The sequence below is a fragment of the Nanorana parkeri genome, unplaced genomic scaffold (genome assembly GCF_000935625.1).
Source record: "Nanorana parkeri isolate BGI_ZX_2015 unplaced genomic scaffold, ASM93562v1 scaffold692, whole genome shotgun sequence".
In the NCBI taxonomy this organism is placed as follows: Eukaryota; Metazoa; Chordata; class Amphibia; order Anura; family Dicroglossidae; genus Nanorana; species Nanorana parkeri.
In genome coordinates, this window is record NW_017306960.1 from 283,348 (window position 1) to 302,934 (window position 19,587).

The 19,587-nt window shown below is 40.6% G+C and overlaps 1 protein-coding gene across 2 annotated transcripts in view; it reads left to right on the forward strand.

Moving 5' to 3' along the window:
• OSBPL10 (oxysterol binding protein like 10) overlaps positions 1 to 19,587 on the forward strand; it is a 277,812-nt gene that overhangs the window by 65,905 nt on the left and 192,320 nt on the right. For both annotated transcript variants that reach the window (XM_018563756.1, XM_018563757.1), the window contains exon 2: positions 17,515 to 17,690. In XM_018563756.1, coding sequence (XP_018419258.1) covers positions 17,515 to 17,690 — 176 coding nt within the window. The remainder of the gene's footprint in view (positions 1 to 17,514; positions 17,691 to 19,587) is intronic.

Here is a 19,587-nt window from a genome sequence, read left to right on the forward strand (position 1 = left end):
ATTCCAGACAGTGACCCTCAGTCAGATCAAATTAGGTACTTAGGTTTATATGCAACAACATTGGCAGCTTGTACCCAGGTCTAAAATAAAGCTTCCCCCCATCCTTTATTTTTGAGGGAAAATATTGGCAACCCTAGTGCCACTGTACAGCCATTCTGGATGCCATAGTGGGACTATCACCGCCCGAGTTAAATGTCGGAGGAATTTTCAATAATGTGCCTGAGTGGAGGTGAGACAACTCTTTCCCCTTTCCTGCAAAGTCCAATGCCTTTTTCCTGCTGTGTCAACTCTAGTGCTAGAAGCTGCACCAGGCATGAGGGAAAATGCATTAGATTTTGGTATGGTGTAAATGTGGTGGCCTCCAATAAGAGTGTAAATTGTACCTGTATTACAGATAAAGGTAAATTTTTTTAGAGCACCCCAGAAGTCCTGAAACCCCGGCAATCTATTATGCAAATCTTGACTTCATCTAGGAAATTCATGTTTAGTATTTGCCCCTTCCACATCTTAGTCCCGGTTCACACCTGGGCGTTTTACAGCGCGTTCCTACGCTCTGTAAAACGCTCAAACACCAAAATCCCATTATTTCCTACAGGGCATATAAACGCGCTTTAACCCTTTCGCTGCCAAGCCCTCCGGAACATTTTTCAAATCAGCTGGCCAAGCCATTATTTTATTGCACTTTTCCTGTATGCAATTTTTCTATTTATAATATTTATAATTATAATGTTTTATTACTATTTAACTATGAGTTTGTGTATTTGGTTAAAGTTTTTTAAAAGGATTTTTTATTATTAATGGTTGTGGTATACATATGTAGGAGGGTCACACATGCCATATGTCACCCTGCATATCACAAACGAACCCAGGGCACAACAGCACCACGCAGAGGGCACAACAGCACAACACGCAACAGCACAACACACAGGGCACAACACGCAACTGCACAATGCACAGGGCACAATACACAACAGCACAACGCACAGGGCACAACACACAACGCACAGGGCACAACATGCAACAGCACAACACACAACGCCTCCGTAAAGACCGGAATTCTTTTTCGTTGGACGCCTCTGTAGTCAATAAAAAAAGTGCATACGTCGCGTGTTTTCAAGTGTGAAAAAACGCGCGAAAATGCTAGACAATTGGCTCAAAAAACGTCCGGAAAAAACACGCGTAAAACGCGTGTTTTGGAAACGCCTAGGTATGAACCCAACTTTAGTGTTGGTCAGTGCGGCTGCCCAACTGATAATGGACCGAAATAGAGGGGTAGGTGGTGGGGCCAAGTGCTGTTTTCCTACAGATTTGCATGTTAGGATGTTTGGTTTTTAGGGCCCCCAGAACACTCTAGAAAAATGCTGAACAATGTGCTTGTACCTGATGGTGCCTTCTACTATATACATTGACAGGTTAGTACAGTTATCTTCAGTAGAGGCTTGCGTTAAATCCCCAAGTAGCATGAGATTAAAATCACCCTTTAGGTAGTTACCTAAGGGTGATAATAAATCACCGTGATGCCTAAGTTAGAATTCCAGACGTATGGTGGTTTAATGAATGTATCATTAATTATAGTGAGCCCACCTGACATGGAACTCTAGAAGAGTAAAGGTTTGGGACGCACCTAAAGTGTTTTTAAAAAATAAATTACAATTCTAAAAACTGCTGCAAAATGAAATGTGATTTTTCAATTGAATGCAGCGGGTATTGTGATTTTATGTGGGTGATTAGTTTTATATGACCATCTGCTTTCCCCAGGTGTTTCCTGTAATGATGTGGAGCATTTCGGCTTCATTTAAATATTATAAATGACAGGCTTATTAAAATCATTTTTTCTCTGTATGCAAATTGCAGATTTAAGATAGACAGTAGTTTAAACAGTCAACAACCCAAAATAAGAGAGTCAAATTGATTTTGATTACCTACACCTGTGCAATGCCTAAATATATTTTTATTCAATTTACATGTGTATGTTGATGTTTGTTCCAGACTGTTCTCCATACATTTAAGCGTTCAGTTTGGTTTTTACAGGTCCTTCCTATTCTGAACCTATTATTCCATATCGCTGGCTGAAACAATAGTAAAGACTGTGCTTCTATTAAATGGGCTGTGAAATAGACTGGCGCACCTTTTCCAGTTGAGTAAAGAGTGTTTCGCATTTTTCATCTTGCAGTTTGTTTTATTACTTTATATAGCTTTTGGAATGGCAGTACAGTTATTCATAGTAGCTGCAGCAGAATAACATTTAAAAAAATACAACCCCTTTTCACAGTTATGGAAACAAAGTAAACATATCACATCCTAACAAGTGTCTTAACAAACAATATTGCGAAACTCCAGAAACCCCAAATCAAAATCTGTACACTCAGTAAGACCCATTGGCCTGAGTGAATTTAGGCCATTAAATCAAGAGTGGTTGCACCAATTTGGGAAAGTCACACATGATTATAATAGGACTGTTTTTGGGAAGGGTTCACCAGGATAAGGGGTGTACCAAGACACCTGCAAGGAAAGGAGCTCATATCTTAGCCCCTTGGTGTTTTAGAAAGCCAGGATATTTTGTTTAAAAGAGTGCAGTACAACTATACATGTTATGGTCAGGTAGGCTAACAGGGACAAAAAAAAACACAAACCATGTAAGCTAGGTTCCCTAAGCTGACCTCTTGGAAGCAGCATTTTTTTAAAATTCATGGCAAGAAAGAGGTACTTTTTCACTCAAAATATACAGTGATTTGGTGGTCAGTGAAGAAGAGACTGTTTCACTGTACAATATGTCCTTGGCAAATTATTCCCTTATGATGGTGGTTATTGTAGGTAGGAGATAAATCTGCCAAAGAGAAACCCCTAGCAACTGCTGGAGGATCCTTTGGTTTCAATGGAACCTGGGCGAAAAAGCCTGCTAAAGAGAGAAGTGAGCCTTTTAAACATAAATCCACACTGATAGTAGTATTTATTGCACATTAAAAAAAATCTTTTAACAGATTAGAGTTCTCCTTTAAAGTGAACCTGTGGCCAGGCTATGGACATTAAAGTATTAACGTATTCTTAACAAGCAGAAAATGAGGTTTACAACAAGTACTCACTGACCTCAGTAGCTGCAGGCATTGTGGAGCAATTATTTCTACAAATTCAAAAGAGAAGCAGTGAAGTCAAGTCTCTAGCAGCTACCATACATCTCTCTTTGCTCTCCTTGTTTAGTGCTCTTGCCCTGTGTTGAAATTAGTGATTATTGGCTGCCAAATCACTGCTAGGAGGGGGAGCAAGATGTGCTGAGCTGCTGAGTGAAAGTAAAAGTGCTTTTGCTGTAAATGTTAAGGATGAATTGCTCCACCATGTCTGTGGTTACACAGGTCAGTTGGGTCTTGTTCTAAAGCTCATTTACGACACGTTTCAAATATGGAAAAACTTAAATGTCCATAGCCTGGCCACAGGTTCACTTTAAGTCAGCATGAATTCTACTTAAATGTTTTATCAGGACTTAAAAACTTGCATAACAAATTAAAAAACACAAAATATTATATTTTTTGCTTAGATAAATATAAAAAGTTGTATAAGAAATGATTTTGTCAATTCTTTATTTAAAGAATTTCAGTATAAACAAAACAAGCAAGGACACAGATGAAACAACAAAAGAGAGGTGTGATACAAAGCAAGTGTCTTCATAAGTCAAAATGGTTGCTAACAAACATAGCTAAAATAGAAGGTGACAGGCAGGGCTGATCTTCATGAAGTAATAAAAAAATATATTAATCTGGAAATGCTGATATAAGAGGCCAATAACAATCTTTCCAGGAGGTGATATCAAGGGCATCCTCGAGCATCAAGGGGGGGAACAGTATGGTAATGGAGCTATGACACTGGGCAAAGAGAAGGGGTAAAGGGGAAAAAAAGGGGAGGGAGGAGGGAGTTGAGAAAGGAAAAGAACACCAGTAGTAAGAGGAAAGAAAGAAGCAGCCCAATCATTAGAACATGAGGGGAACCACCTGCAGGTGGTGTTGTACCACCTGCAGGTACCACCTGGAGAAAGAAACTATATTAACAAGGCCTGACCCTCAGGAGACTATAAGAATATTTCATATTTGCCACTTGCAGCTAGCAGGTGGCATGCTTAAGGTTATTCTCCACAGTAGCTCAATTTGCCTATATCATTTGATATACTGGTATTCTGGTCAATTCATAACACATGGCTAAATGAGTTAGAACAGAGACACTCTCACTGCCTGCAAGTTTATACAGATGAAGGGCAATCGCAAAGTGAGCTGCCAGTGCTGGTCTTTTCAGAAATTCGAGTATGCTGTGCAAGTGAATATGGTTTGGAGTAACACAAAAGAGCACTTGTTGAATAGAAATGATACAGTGTTACTTTACTTTGGAGATACAGCCTAATAAAACTTGACTTTTGGGACTTGGATTGATGTGTACATCAACTCATTTAAGTGAAAATGACTACTAATAATGAATACTGCTACTACTGATAATCACTTTATATGATTGAAAAATATAGGGCTGAATGTGAATTAAATGAAAAATAGTGAAATTTATTGCCAACAGCATTAGCGGATTACTTAAATATTAATAGAATTACTAGGAAAGGAAATTTGGCTTGCTATGAAAAATGTGTGATATCTGATAAGTGTTGTTAGTGGAAAGCAGTATTGTTATTATTGTAATACGGGATTTATTTAGTGCCAACAGTTTGCTCAAGGATTTACAAAATAAATGGAGACGGTACAGTTATAATACAATTCAGTACAAGAGAATTGCTCGTCAGAACTTACAATTGAAAAGGAGGGACAAGTAAAACAGAAGGTAATAACTGTGATAGGTGAGTTGTTAGAGGAAGTCGAATTACAGTTTTTAGGAGGAGGCAAGATAGGCTTCCCTGTAGGGATGAATGCTTAGCAATCACCCACAGGCAGAGAAAATAGGAGATAGCCAGACAAATTGGGGTGGAGAGTTCCAGGGAATGAGGCTCTGGAGAAATCCTTGAGGCGAGCATGGGAGGAGGTGATAAGGTAGCTAAGAAGCATGAGGTCTTGGGAGGAGCAGAGTGGACAGATTGGGTGATATTTTGAGATGTGATTAGTGATGTAACCAGGGGCAGTGTTGTGGATGGTTTTGTTGTGCTATTGGAAGCCACTAGGGGGATTGGCAGAGAGGGGGCATAGCCACTCAAAGGTTGGTTGGGTGGATGTTGCAGTCAGAATAAGCAATAGTCTGTGTCTTTTGTACTTGGTCAAAAGAAGAGGTTAGGTATATAGTATGTAAACACATTTTATAGAACGTAAAAGATTTTTAAATAGATGTCATGGATTGCAGACGGTGTTACCAAAGGAGTGCAGGACAGACTATGCGTCTGTTGCTCGTTCTCAGAATTCGACCAGCACACTGGCAGATCCACAGACAAGATATTACTTCTAGTGTATGTGCGAACACACAACTACAGTCTCCTGCAGTGCCACTGCCTGTCACTGGAGATTCATCAAAATTTGGCTAGTTGAACATGTGTGCAGAAGCAAATCTAGCATACAGTCTGGGGCACTCTAATGTCTGTGTGGAAGCCTAAAGTAGGGTATACACAGGTAGATTTTCACACGTTGGAAAGATCGATAATACCATCAGAGGTTTGGCGATTTTCATTAAAAATTTCATTTGATCTTCGTTTTTATTTAACATTCGGATTGTGGAATTAATGCAGTTTTCTGAACGAAAAACACATTTACGGTTAGAATTTTGTTTGATCGAGAAAAATGTTCCAACATGCTCCTTTGAGAAAAATTTTCCAACATGTTCCTTCTAATTTTTTCGTCACTGCGGATCATCGATTTCACTGCATCAATGATTAGAAAGTCTAACTAACGTTCTGAAATCGATTTTGTTTGTTTGAAATTCTAACTAAACATAAGTCATTACCCCATGCCTCTAAAACTCCCCAAGCTATCCTGCGAGCTAGAGTCTTGGTGGGGCCAATTCTCCCACTGCCCCCCCAGACAAACACACATCAAACACACAGATCCCTTTCTGGCAATGACTTACAACCTAGCTTTAAGGCCATGATGATATAACACAGCTACACACACAATAGTAACACAACAGTCTCTTCAGATTTGTGTGTTTTTTAGAGCAATCAAAAAACTATTCCTTTTTATACTTAATATCCCTGGATGAGCAGTACCTAGAAGGTACAGTTTACTTTTAAATAAAAGGGATAAACGTACAGAAAATATGACTTATCTTGCTTTGGGGGTCGAAAAGAACATGTTGGGCACACTGCTACATTGATGGGCCACTCATATATTGCAAAAAGTTGACTTCAGATCTCCATTGTTATACCCTACAGTTTAAAGTGGGTGAAAACCCCCCTCAGACTATGCTCTGGCTGAATTGTGACTGATGATTATAAATACTCATGACATTAAATAGGCAAAAAAAATGATCCAAAACCTCCGTTCTCTTTTAGGTGTATCGTGGCAATAGAGTTCACTAGACATTCTTAAAGGAGAACTATGGGGTCAGTGTTTTTCCCCATAGTTCTCCTTAAGGTAACGGGAGGACACAAACTAGCGTCCTCCCGTTACCCTAAGCTCAGTATACCGCGAGCTGTATACTGAGACGCCGCAGCCTGACATCGACGTCGAGATCCGCCCAGATGTGTGAGTGACAGCTGGCTCTGCCTATCTAGAAGCAGAGCCAGCTGTACCCGCCCCCTCCCCCGTCCGTTCCGCCAGTCAGCGCTGGCAGATCGGAGCGGGAAGAGGGGAATCCAGCCCCTCCCCCTGTCACGGCAGAGAGCCGTGACAGGATCGAGAGGTGAGCGAACCCGGTATGTGTTCGCTCACCTCCCGATCTACTGAGCCGACCTGTGACAGTCTCATTGTCACAGGTCGGCTAGAACTATGAGGTGAGTGGAAATCACTCATCTCATAGTTCTCCTTTAAGAACATGATGGCACAACTTGTGAATGGTTTTTCTTTATGGATATTGAAAAAAAAATCAAGATTTAATGCGAGTATGGATCTGTTTCTAAAGTGCTTATTCTCATAGCGCTGAAGTGGATTCACACACTTCTAACACTTAAACCTTTTAGCTCAGTAAGTGGAGGTATTCTGATTGGAACTAATGACCCTCCTTTGAGTCCAGTAAGTGAAGATATTCTGAGCTTTACTTTAACCCTGTGAAGGAAATACCCTGTATTAGATGTTACGTTTTAAAATAAAATATTTATACATGTATTTAAATAAGGATATAAAAGATCAGTTCAGAAACTTTTGAACAATAAAAAATTGACCATGCCCAATTTAATGGATGAACAACCATGGGTGGCCATACAGTCTATCAGTCAATAAGAAAATGATGGCTCCATGTTACTACAACTGATTACATAAAATTAACTGGACCCCTCTAGTTTCATTAATGGATTGTCCCACCAGTGGTTGCCAGGTAAAGCAGCGATAAGGCAAAAAGGTTAAAGCCAGTTGCAGATTTGCAACTGCATGCTCCTATCCTGCTGCCACAGAGTAAATACAACTCTGGAACAGCTTATTGTGGATAATGAGTACACAAATATGATGCTCAACTTTTGAAATAATTTACTGATTTTACTTGTGTCTCTAATACAACTGGCAGCTGTAGAGTTTCGTATGTGAGGAAGATATTGAAATGTCTGTTGAAGAAATGTATCACATCCCTTAGAGACAAAAATGCAATAGGTTGTATAATAGGCAGTCCTATACTGTATATATTTATTGCTTAGTATTGAAGCAATGTATTCATACTTGAACATCTCAGCTGAGCTACATTGATTGACAAAGACATTTTCTGCCATTTCCTCTCTGAATTTGCAGTAGCTATTGCATTTCATCTCTATAAATTGTCTTAAATATGCAGAAAGCAATGGTGCAGGCACTTGAGCTTCTTACAATGAGACTGAAGACATCTTACACCAGTGTGAATAACATTATAAATAGTAAATCATTTCTGAATCTACCCTAGATACCTGGAAACTTAGAATTTCTTCTTCTACAGCTAAAAGCCCATCTCCAGGCATTTTTTTTTTTAGTTTTGGATAGAGGGGGACGTGTTAGAACCTTTGTCAGTTTTTTTGTTGCTGTTGTTTATCCCCACCTTCAGAAATTCTAACCTCACTTCCTGTCCCACCAACAGGGTATCAGAGGGACAGTTGGTAGTGGCAATATGTGGACAATCCAGTAGAAAACACTTTCTTAATTGAGTAACTTGGAAGTTGAGTTGAGTTGAGTTGGAATTTTGGTGAGATTTTTATAGCAGTCTGTGCCTTCCTGTCCTGCTGACAATTTTCTTGTCTTACCTGGTCCTGATGTTTCAGAGATCAAACATTACCTGCAATCTCCCAAAAGGGTATACTGACACCAGTGGCGTCACCAGGGGGGTGACACCATTGGAGGGGTGACACCATTTTGGTGTGTCCCCCCTCTAAAAAGTCGGCACTTAGTCATGGACTGAGAGCCCAACAGTGTCAGGAGAGGGGAGGGGACCCGGCGGCACACCTCATCCCGCCGGGTGAACTTCCCCTCCTCTCTGCCGGCGTCCATCACTAATATGGCCACCGGCAGGCGTCAATTAGATGACTGCGCATGTGTGATGCCGTTACATGCATGTGCAATGACGTCACGGCAGGGTGTCAACCGGTCTCCACTCCGGGTGACACCCAGCCTTGGGACGCCCCTGACTGACACCAATAAAAACCTAAGTTCTGACCTTTTCCCACTTGGCATTGAGCTTTAAGTTTTAGAGCTTCTCACATTAAGGGTTACTTTTCATTTTAAATTAAATGCTAGGCATTAGCAATGTGCAGATTACCTTCCGAAGCACCTTTTTCTAAGGAACTCCTTCTGAAGTTGTTTGGAATGCCTTTAAAGCTTACATCAGAGGCCAATATCACTTTGTTAATGGTAGGTTCCTAAGGGACCGAAAGGACACTTTGGTTGGAGCGGAATTGGGGGCTAGGCATCTGAAAGAGGTGACTAGAAAAACGCTATTGCACCTATCCCAGCATATGTTTGAACAAGGTGAAAAAAATGGTAGATTGTTTGCTTGGGTGGCTAGTAAATAATCAGCTATGGTCAGTGTGGCCAATATTAAGGGCCTGAGGGTTACCTTGCTCACAGACTCAGATTCTATTACACCCAGTTTGCTAGTTTTTATGAGATCCTGTATTTCTCTAAGACAGGGGTGTTGCGTAGCGATCACTGGTAGATCGCAATATCCTCTCCTCCCGCCGGTGGGGCTTCTCTGGATCCCCGCTGCTCTTCCCATCTGTATGCAGCGGAGATCCGAGAAGAAGTGAAAGAACCGCTGCAGGTGGAATTGTACTGGGAAGAGGGGGTAGTTTATGATAACCCCTGTACTCCATGCGTTACCTACTGATGACCTGTACTTCATGCGTTACCTAATGATGACCCCTGTAATCCATGCGTTAACTACTCATGACCCCTGTACTGCATGTATTACCTACTTATGACCCCTGTACTCCATGCATTACTTGTTCCTGACCTCTTTATTCCATGTATTATATACTCCTGATTCCTGTTCTCTGCGCCATGCACTCTTGACCTCTGTGTTCTGCATTATACTTTTCAGACCCATGCATCCCTTTGTCCGTGTGTTACACACTCCTGATCCCTGTTTGTTACACATTCATGACAAATAGTAGAGTAGACTCATGGTTTATTTAAACATGCATCTTCAGCTGCTCTCCCACTGTTATATCGACTGCTGCGCACAACGCATTATTTCACTCCTTGTAATACCCAGGGCATTTTGTCTTTACATTCTTAATGTCTGCTTCTTCTTCCAGAAGTCTGTTATCAATTGTTTCTAGGCATGCTAAAAATGGGGGCGTGATTTTTGGGTGTGGCTACAAATGGTGTGTGTTTTTTGGGTGTGGTTAAAAGTGGGTGGGGTCACAAGGGTGTCCCTGGATTTCGTTTTGAGAATCTGGTAACCTTACCTTAATAGAATATAATACTTGTGCCTAAAGAATGATCTATCACAGAGTAATTCTTACCTTAAAGAAGAACACCTGGAGACTTTTTCATTAACCCTTGCAGTGGGGCTACCCCCGCACTGCAAGGGTTAAGTGCCCGTTTGTGTCTAGGCTCAAAAATAACAAAGTTATGTAGTTATACTCACCCGAAGCTCTGAGCCAGCTTCTTCTTAAGGTGCCCATACACCTTACGACCATCGCAAGACTTTACTTTCCATCGTCTCTCCTGCTCCTCTGCAGCAGTGTAAGAGCCCGTAAATCATCAACGTCTGTACACAGTGTATAGACATGAGGATGTTGAGGAAAATTTCAATGCGGCAGGGTGGGGGGATACAGTCTGTAGGGAGTGCTGTGACAGCTGGACGGCTCGGAGCTTCAGGTGAGTATATCTTTGTTATTTTAGCACCTAGACACAAATAAGCACTTAGGCCTTGCAGTGCAGGGGTAGCCCCACTGCAAGGGTTCATAAAAAAATTCCTGGTTTACAATCATCGATTAATCGGTTTTCGATTAGTTGGCCCTGTTCACGGCTCCACATAGGCCGCACCTCCTCTCCGCCTCACGCTCGTCGCTGCCAGACCCGCCCGCATCCACGCTCCACGTGCTGCATTGCGTCGTATAATGTACTATTGCTGGGATTTGTAGTCCTCTATAGCCGGTGCCATTCTGCATTGATTGCTGTATAATTTTACACTTTCCATGTCACTATATTGCACACCACACTTTTTTTTTTTACTTGCACCGCTCCAAGCTTGCTCCTGTGATGGACTGCAATCTCAATACAAACTAGTAGTCCATCACTGGAGTCATTTTTAAAATCCAAATTAATCAAACTTAATAATCGGCTAACTAATCGATTTGGAGAATAATCATTAGCTGCAGCTCTTGTTCATATGAAATGCCATAGCTACAGATTTACTAGATAATACAATATAAGCCACACAGAAGAACCCACAACATACATGTGGAAGACAAATTTTAGATTAATTTCGATACTGTTATTACTATTATTATTATGGTTGTTATGACTGTTATTTAAATGCATTCTGCAGTGCTTTAGAATAAACCCATTCAGATTCTTTTTTTTGTACTAAATAATTGCATCTCAATTTCTCAATCGAACAGCTAGAAAGTAAACGTGTCCTTAGGGGTTTGAGTGACAGCTGTTCTTTGCTGATGGTTCAGGCTCATATGAACCAGTTCATAGAAGCACTGGAACATAACAATATGAAACTATCCCATTGAATCTCAGAAGGTTTTCATGCCTCCATTATCTCTTTTTTTGTTCATCCTGAATACATGTTTGATTACCTGCACAGAAACAGCATTAACATTACAGCCAGGACTCTCCTTTGTGATTGTCTCCCCTTTCTCTTGGCGGTACAATCGATATTGCGAAGGCACATTTGCTGTGCTTGTTCAACTAACCATGACAGGGTAATGCTCATGATATGCTTTCACACTGAGTTGTGTCAGAGATCATGAAAGCAAGAGGCTTGTCAAGATCATTTTTACAATTATTTTATATCTTCTGAAATCTCTTCTCTACAATAGAAGATAAGAGTCATTTTTTGTGGTCAGTGAAACACACTGACACATTTCAAGTTCATCCTTTGGAAAATATCTGTAATGTTGTAATAGTTTGGTAGAAGTAATAAGGGTGAGATGAGAAAAGGGATCAAGACGCAACTACTCTTTTATGGCCAATGTTGATATCATCAAAATTTCCACTCTGCATTTGATATCTCCAAGCAGTCTTGAAAACAGCATGACAGTTTAAAAATCTTTTGAAATGTGCATGCAATTTTTATCTACAAGGCATATTCAAACTAAAACTGTAACTTTAACGGTATTTATAAAAAAGAACAAAAAATATAATATTTCCTAATTGCTCATTAAAGGAGAACTATGACTTAAGGGCAAATAAAAATACCCCTTACCTTGATTGTAGTAGCATCTTCCTTTTTTCTAAAGTCGCAGCACATCACAGATAAAACCCTCAAAACCTGTAGTAAATGGCCGTCTTCAACCCTGCTCCAAGCTCCTTTCCTCTTAGGGGGCGTTAACATTTGATCCAGCCCGCCCACGGCTTTTTTTTCAAATTATCTCATTGCTGTGGCCGCGCTTCCTCATCGTGCACACCTGTGTTTTGTCAGCTCGTGCACGCTGGCATTTGTGAGCGGGAGGCGGAGTCTGAAGTGAGAAGGCAGCAGCAAGAGACGGACTCAGCCTCCCTGCACATTCAGTGCTCTTTCAACTCTCTCATCAGCGATCCCCAGTAATTAGGATGTCAGTATAACACAGGGGGAGAGAGAGAGGATAAAGAGCCATCCCTCTCTCCATCATTTACCAGAAATGGGCAAGTCCATATATGGTGAATGATGTCAATGGGTATCCCTGCAGACTGGCAAGCATCCGATCAGCAGGGATCCCCAGTGACATCATTCATCATATATGGACTTGCCCATATGTGGTAAATGATGAAGAGAGAAGGCTCCTTCCCCTCTCTCTCTTTCTCCCTGCCCTGTGTGACGCTGACATCCTCAATTCACTGGGGATCGCTGATGAGAGAGGGGAAGGAGCCCTCTCTCTCTCTTCAGCATTTACTACAAATGGGAAAGTCCATATATGGTAAATGGTGTCACTGGGGATCCCTGCAGACTGGCAAGCATCGATCTGCAGGGATCTCCAGTGACATAATTTACCATATATGGACTTTCCAATTTGAAGTAAATGCTGAAGAGAGAGAGAGGGCTCCTTCCCCTCTGTCATCAGCGATCCACAATCTTTTTAGTATGTCAGTGTCACACAGGGCAGGGAGAGCGAGAGGGGGGAAGGAGCCCTCTCTCTCTCTTCAGCATTTACTACAAATGGGAAAGTCCATATATGGTAAATGGTGTCACTGGGGATCCCTGCAGACTGGCAAGCATCCGATCTCCAGTGACATAATTTACCATATATGGACGTTCCCATTTGTAGTAAATGCTGAAGAGAGAGAGAGGGCTCCTTCCCCTCTGTCATCAGTGATCCACGATCTTTTTATTATGTCAGTGTCACACAGGGCAGGGAGAGAGAGAGAGGGGGGGAAGGAGCCCGGCTGGCACACGGGGACGTGCAGGTAAGGAGAGAGCTGCTGCACATGTCCATATATTCGTGGACGCGCAGCAGCTCTCAAGAATCACTGTCAGTCACAGTGAGGAAGATCAGTGGGGAGGATCCCGTCAGATACGTCGGGATGTCTCCTCATTGCGGCGCTTAGCTTAGCCACAGCCTTACTGTGCATTTTGGCTTATTAGAGTAAATTACATAATTTACTTATTTAGCCTAAGGAATGCATTAATCAAGAAAATATAGAACTCCATAGTTCTCCTTTAAGGGATGTAGGAGGACTGTTTTATATTGCTGCTTATAGGGCAATTGGACTCTGCCAAACAATAAGTGTCAGTTGGCAAGACCCTTCCCACTCTTAGATGCCTCAGTTTTTTGCTTGTGTCCTAGGAGACCTGATGTCTCTACCGAACTCTTGCCCGCTGCCCTTTGCATTTTTAGACTAACTACTGAATGTTTACATGTGGCAGATCAAATGCTGGTTTGCAGAATTGTAATGCATGCCCTTTGAGGGCGAACACCTGTTTGAACCCTACCTTTACAAGGTCACTGGAGGAAAGACCTCTGCCCCAAAAAAGAGACCAAAGCCCCAACCTGGGAAGAAGAGTTCATTTCGTCCCCCTCTCCAGGCTTGCAAGTCCTCGGCCAAGTCCGGTATCTAGTTCCAACATAAACGTTGGACCTCCAAATTTACCAGCAATTCCTCCTAACAGTAAGGGGACACCCCCACTGCTGCAAGTGGAGGGACATCTGCTGGATTTTTTAGATGCTAAAGTAAGGAATGTGATGTCCAGGGGCTACAAGTTAGAATTTCAATCTTTAACCCCACCCTGCTTCTTGCTGTCAAATCTGCCTTCATTGATTCAGCACTAGATTGACCTCCATGCTGCCTTGACACAACGTCTATCTCAGGAAGGTATCGCCTTTGCCAAATGGTAAAGGTTTCAAGGTTTTTACTCAAATCTGTTGACCCTGCCCAAGGCAAAATGGGGGCACACATCCTATTCCTGATCTGAAAACTCTCAACTTAATTTGCATACAGCAATTTCATATGTAATTCACCAGGTCAGTAATTGTTTCCCTCTAGCTGGGAGACTTCATGGCCCTTTACAGACATCAAGGATGCCTACCTACAGTATATGTCCCCTTGTAAGGCAATAAAATGAAATAGAGGATTAACTGAAACTCAGTGGAAACAGTTAACCCTTTAACTCAAAATGGTAACTAAAAATGATATTTAGTGTAAAAAAATCACTAATACTACAGTAACACCACTAATTTTTAATGGGCCATCAGCACACCACAACTCATTTTTTTAACACACAATCATCTTTTTTTTTGTTGCACCGATAGTTCAGTTCTGTGGGTTGTGGCGCATGGAGGCCATTCAGAGTGAAGTTTGTGCTTTACTGTGTGTTGTTGTAATAACCATTATCACAGCATGAAGATGCAAATCTGGTGTCTGACACTAATTACATCCAGTATGTTGTTTCCCATTACCTTTAGAGTCTGTATTTGCAATAGGGTGCCAACAATGTATTGTGACTGCAGGGAGATCTGCCAATTCTGCCTCGGTTCTCCACATAGCCACATTTTATCATACTCTAAACGATTCACTTTACCAGTGCCATTGCTAACATTTCTTTCTACATTATCAGCACTGATGGATGCAATACTATGCCAAAGCTCTTAATATAGATCTTAAGTCAACTTTAGGTCTCCCAACAAGTAATATTCTTACACATTTTTGTGGTGCTGGCTTTGACTGCCCTCTGTTTCACAGGGCTTGGTTGAACAGGCAAAGCCCGTTTCACACTGCATGCAAAGCTGTACGGAATAAAGCAAAACTGCGAGGCAAGGACGTTCATATGCGTGTGTGAAGACTGCATCTTCAGCCAATCCTCTCACGCATTACAAGCAAATGGACTTTGCATGCTGACACATGGGTTTATACGCACAAGCCGATTGGCTAAAGATGACATTTTTCATCTCGGCACGCTCAGCTCGTAAGATGACGCACCGGAGGGAAAATAAATTGACACACTGTACACGACGGTCCGTGCACTACCACTCTCTGCTGCTTCACATGCAGTGTATTACAGGCTTTAGTTTAGGGAAGGCAAGTCAAACTGGTGTTTTGTTTTATGGGGTACATGCAGCCCTCTTGCGCCTCCACTCCAGCCCTCAGTGGTTAAAGAATTTATAAGTATATGTAAGGACTTCCAGCTAAATACTTCAGATAATGATTTATAAATACTGTAAGTTGCAGTTTTACAATAATGCCATATTCCTAACTGCCATCATCTTTTTATTTTTATTTTGGGCAATTAAGTTGGAGAGGCCCTTCCTAGACATAATGTATCTCACAGTAGACAATGCGGCCCCCTTGAAGATCCAGTTCTCTCAATTCAGCCCACTGTTTTACATGCCTAGTTTAGGGTTAGTGACTAAAGAGACTAGCTGATCTGAAGTTGATTCTTTGACAGCTACTTGTACCTACTTACCTTTTTGGTGTGTTTTTGTGCTGTTGTATGTCAACTGTGCTGCAAGCTGGAAATATGCTAACAACTCCCTGGTGTAAAAATAGAGATGTCTCTTCTCTTGGCCTATGCTAAGCAGATGAATAAGCAATGGCTTGTTTGCAACATTGACTGAGAAGCTCTGCGCTGGCTTCATCCTAGCTACAGACAATTCATTTAGAAACATGTTAGCAGCCCTTCAGAACAGGGTGTTTGCTGTATTGTATCCTCTACCATGTTCCACTGGGCCACCTTTGTTTTCCCGAGTCCCTGTGCAGTAGCACCATTTTTATATGTAGTTTTCCTTTCTGTGTACAGGTCTGCATCCAGCTAAAGTATGGCATTCTACATTTATAAAACTGTTTTTTATTTACTATGACAAGGAGTTGGCCTTGTAACAAACACATACTTATCTATTCACCTTTAAGATTTGAATCCCGTGTCCATATTGACATTATGTGATTTTTACCATTTTTTACTTGCTTTTTCATAGTCATTGGGATTGTTCAAAACTAACGAGATAGAATATTTATGATATGCATGTATTATTTTTTAAATTTTTTTTTCCTTTAGAGTGTGAATTTTAAACGTTTGGCAGTTAAATGTGCAGGTGCAACAGATGATTGACATGTTTTCTTTAAAACACTTGCACAGTCAGATTAATATGAAGAGGCTCAAAGTTGTGACGTAACAATTCCAAAGGCTCAAATATCGGCAGAGGATATTGGACAGCTTGTTAGGCCATGGAAATAACGATATATACCTCGTTCTTGCATAAATCTGCTGGATAACAGGAAAGAAGGGTGTGATTGTATTGCTTTAGATGCTGTAAATATTAAAATGGAGATGCTAAAAATTAATTCACTTTTTTGGATTACAATGGACTGTGTTATCAGGTCTGGCATCATTCTTGAGTGATTTAAGCACAGGGATCTGTAAATAAATATACAGTGCATTTAAGGACAACTCCACCAAAACATATTTCAGTTTTGCCTGGCTACCTGCTTGTTGATTTTAATGGCAACTAACCCCCAACAGAATTTTCAATTCAACCCAAGAGCTACAGCCATTATAAAGCCATATGGATTGTGTTCAGCAGCTTGCATTATGTAAGGGTTGCAGTAGGGGCTAAAATAATAGTTTTACAGAAATAAGCCCAATATTTTATACTAAGCATCATCAGAGTCCATTCTGTATGACATGGATCACAATTTGGAAGCCCCAGAAAACCAGGTCCCTACAGTATGCTAATGTCAACGTTTACAAAGAATAGCTCTAGGAAATACCTTTTTAATAGGGCATTTTTCTTTTCAAATAGAGCATTCTGAATGACACCTGGGTATTCAGTTATGGGTATATTCCTACAAGTCACCTGTAGTAATGGGTTTGCTTTAACCCTTACTGTAACCCTGACTGGTTAACTACAGTAGTTGTAGGGGCTGCAGAGATCCTGTTACGTCCTAGCATGGGCCAGTACAAGTTCACTTTAACTCTGAAACCCAGCTGACATGGCCTTATGGCCTATTGAATCAATATTGGAATACAAATGGAAATCAAGATATGAGTTATATGATGTAAGATATAGCTGTATTTTTTAACAGAAATATATTCTTACAAGATTAATTATCATTCTTGTATACATGTACTGTATTTTTGCATAACCAGTGATATGTGATGTATGTAAGGACTGAACGGTAACTGCTAAGTGTACTGTCAAGGCTTATTCTTTAATTGTTTCGGCAAACTGCATAGATGGGTACTAAGCTTACATAATGACATCTTCACTGCTTTTTTTATATTTAAATGTGTTTTTATTGTTTTAGAATGCAGAAAAATTATATATGATGTTTGTATCCTTTACAGATATTTTATACTGGACTTTGAGTCTGGAATCCTGCAGTATTTTGTGACAGAGGCAAGCAAAAATCAGAAACCCAGAGGGTTCTTGTCTCTAGCTGGATCTCTTATTTCCCTGAGTGATGAGGCTCCCTACATGATTGTTGTATATTCTGCCAATGGAGAAGTCTATAAACTGAAAGGTGAGTTAATTAAAGGGGGAATGGGGAATTGGTTGAGTCATGTGAGATTAGTGCATTATATAAATTACTCTTAACTCCACCTCTCTCTTACTGTGATGTATACTTCCAGTTTTTGTCTGTTTGATCTGTTGACCTGTGCTTTATGCTGCACTGGTTTTTCTAGATTTTTCAAAGAATTTTGTGGAATTGATATCTAGAGGAAGCCAAATGAGCAGCAAGCTGATGCAGCTCAGAAGTGCTGGTAATGTTCCTTCAAACCAGTAGTAATGTGGAAGAGGGTGAAGGAAGTGACAGTTTTTGTGCACTATTATAAAGTAATTTATGTCTTTCTATCCATGGTGAGTGAGGTTTTTCTTTAAAACTAAACTGTCAGTCATATTAGTCTTGACTAAGAGCAGTTACTACAAGATTCCTACTATCACCTTTATAAGCCAGAAGATTTTTCTTGGTGTGCCTGCCTGATTTGGTTTTTGTTTTACTAGGGGTCTGATATCCTTGACTTAAAGGTTAATCCCTGCCCAGTTGCTATCCATCGGTCCAGGTAAAGCATTTGAATGTCTATTAAGAACACACTTATAGGACAGGGTGCAGGTAGGTGGGTGGGACTTTTTATATTTTATACTCTCATGAGCAGAGCCCTTCTAAACCTCTTGTATGGATTTTTATTGTAATTGGACTGTCTCCCATTATTTTGTAAAGCACAGCGCAAACTGTTGGTGCTTTAAAACTCCTGAATAATAATATTTTTATTATTAAGTTCGTAAGGGAAGTCAAGTCCATAGTAATAAAGTGTAACTAAATTAGGTGCACGTTGGCTAATAAAGGTGATATCAGACACTTTTTGCTGCCTGCTCTTAATCTTTTACTTTTAAAAGGTTAAATGGCTGACAGATTTACTTTTAAGAATAGGTGCACTTTCAGACTTTCATGGCCGCTCATGAAAGAGGACTTGCGGTGCTGGATGTGAATAAACAGAGGATGTGGCAACTGAACCTTGGTAAGTATACATCTGTGGAGGGTGAGGGTTGGATCAGTCCACTCAGGGCAAAGGGGCAAAAAGTAAATAAACATGAGTTCTCCATGTTTTAAAATGCACTTATCCTTTAAGTAGTTCTAGTTACCTGTGTCAAAAAGAAATCCAGTCACAAGTAGACTTTTGTAGGAATCTGGTCATTCATACCTATGTTATTATAACCATGTACGCTTACTTATGAAATATTTATATTTCCTCCTTATTTGGTCTTACTTTGAGTCTGATGGTTTTGTTTAAGGGGACTATTTTTCAATTTTTTAAAATCAAAGATTCACACAACTCTTATTTAAGAGTCACACATTTCTAAGCAGAATCTTTTGTAAAAAAGTGAATTTTGGATTGAAGTTGTGGGAATCTTGGGTAAAAACATTGACTAGTCTAAAGTCTAGTTTAGTTTAAAGTCTTAGAGGTCTTCTGAGGCCAGACAGTTGCTGCCCTGACAACTGCCTGACCCCACATACTGACTCAAACTCTACAGTGCATAACAGTACCAGCAGGCAGTATACAAGCCTGCTCAGTTGTTCAGATTTCAGACTAAATATTTTTGTGTACTCCCAGCCATGAGTGGTTATCTTTAATATATTGTTTAAAGAAAAGTTGACTTGTGTAGCATCTTTATGTGTCTTATATTTACTGCTTGCTTTCCTATGTATTGTAAGTTTTTAGAATCCATATTTAGAATGTTTGTTGTACTGCTCTTCACTTGACCTGCTTTTATAGTCTAAACCTTTTGTCTCTGTGTTTTGGCATGAAAGATGCCATGTTTTTATCTTCAATCACAGGATTCTGCAAAGTTTAGGCCGAGATGAGCAGCCCCTGTGTATCTCTTGGATCCCCAGGGAGAGATTATTTTATCTAGCTTGG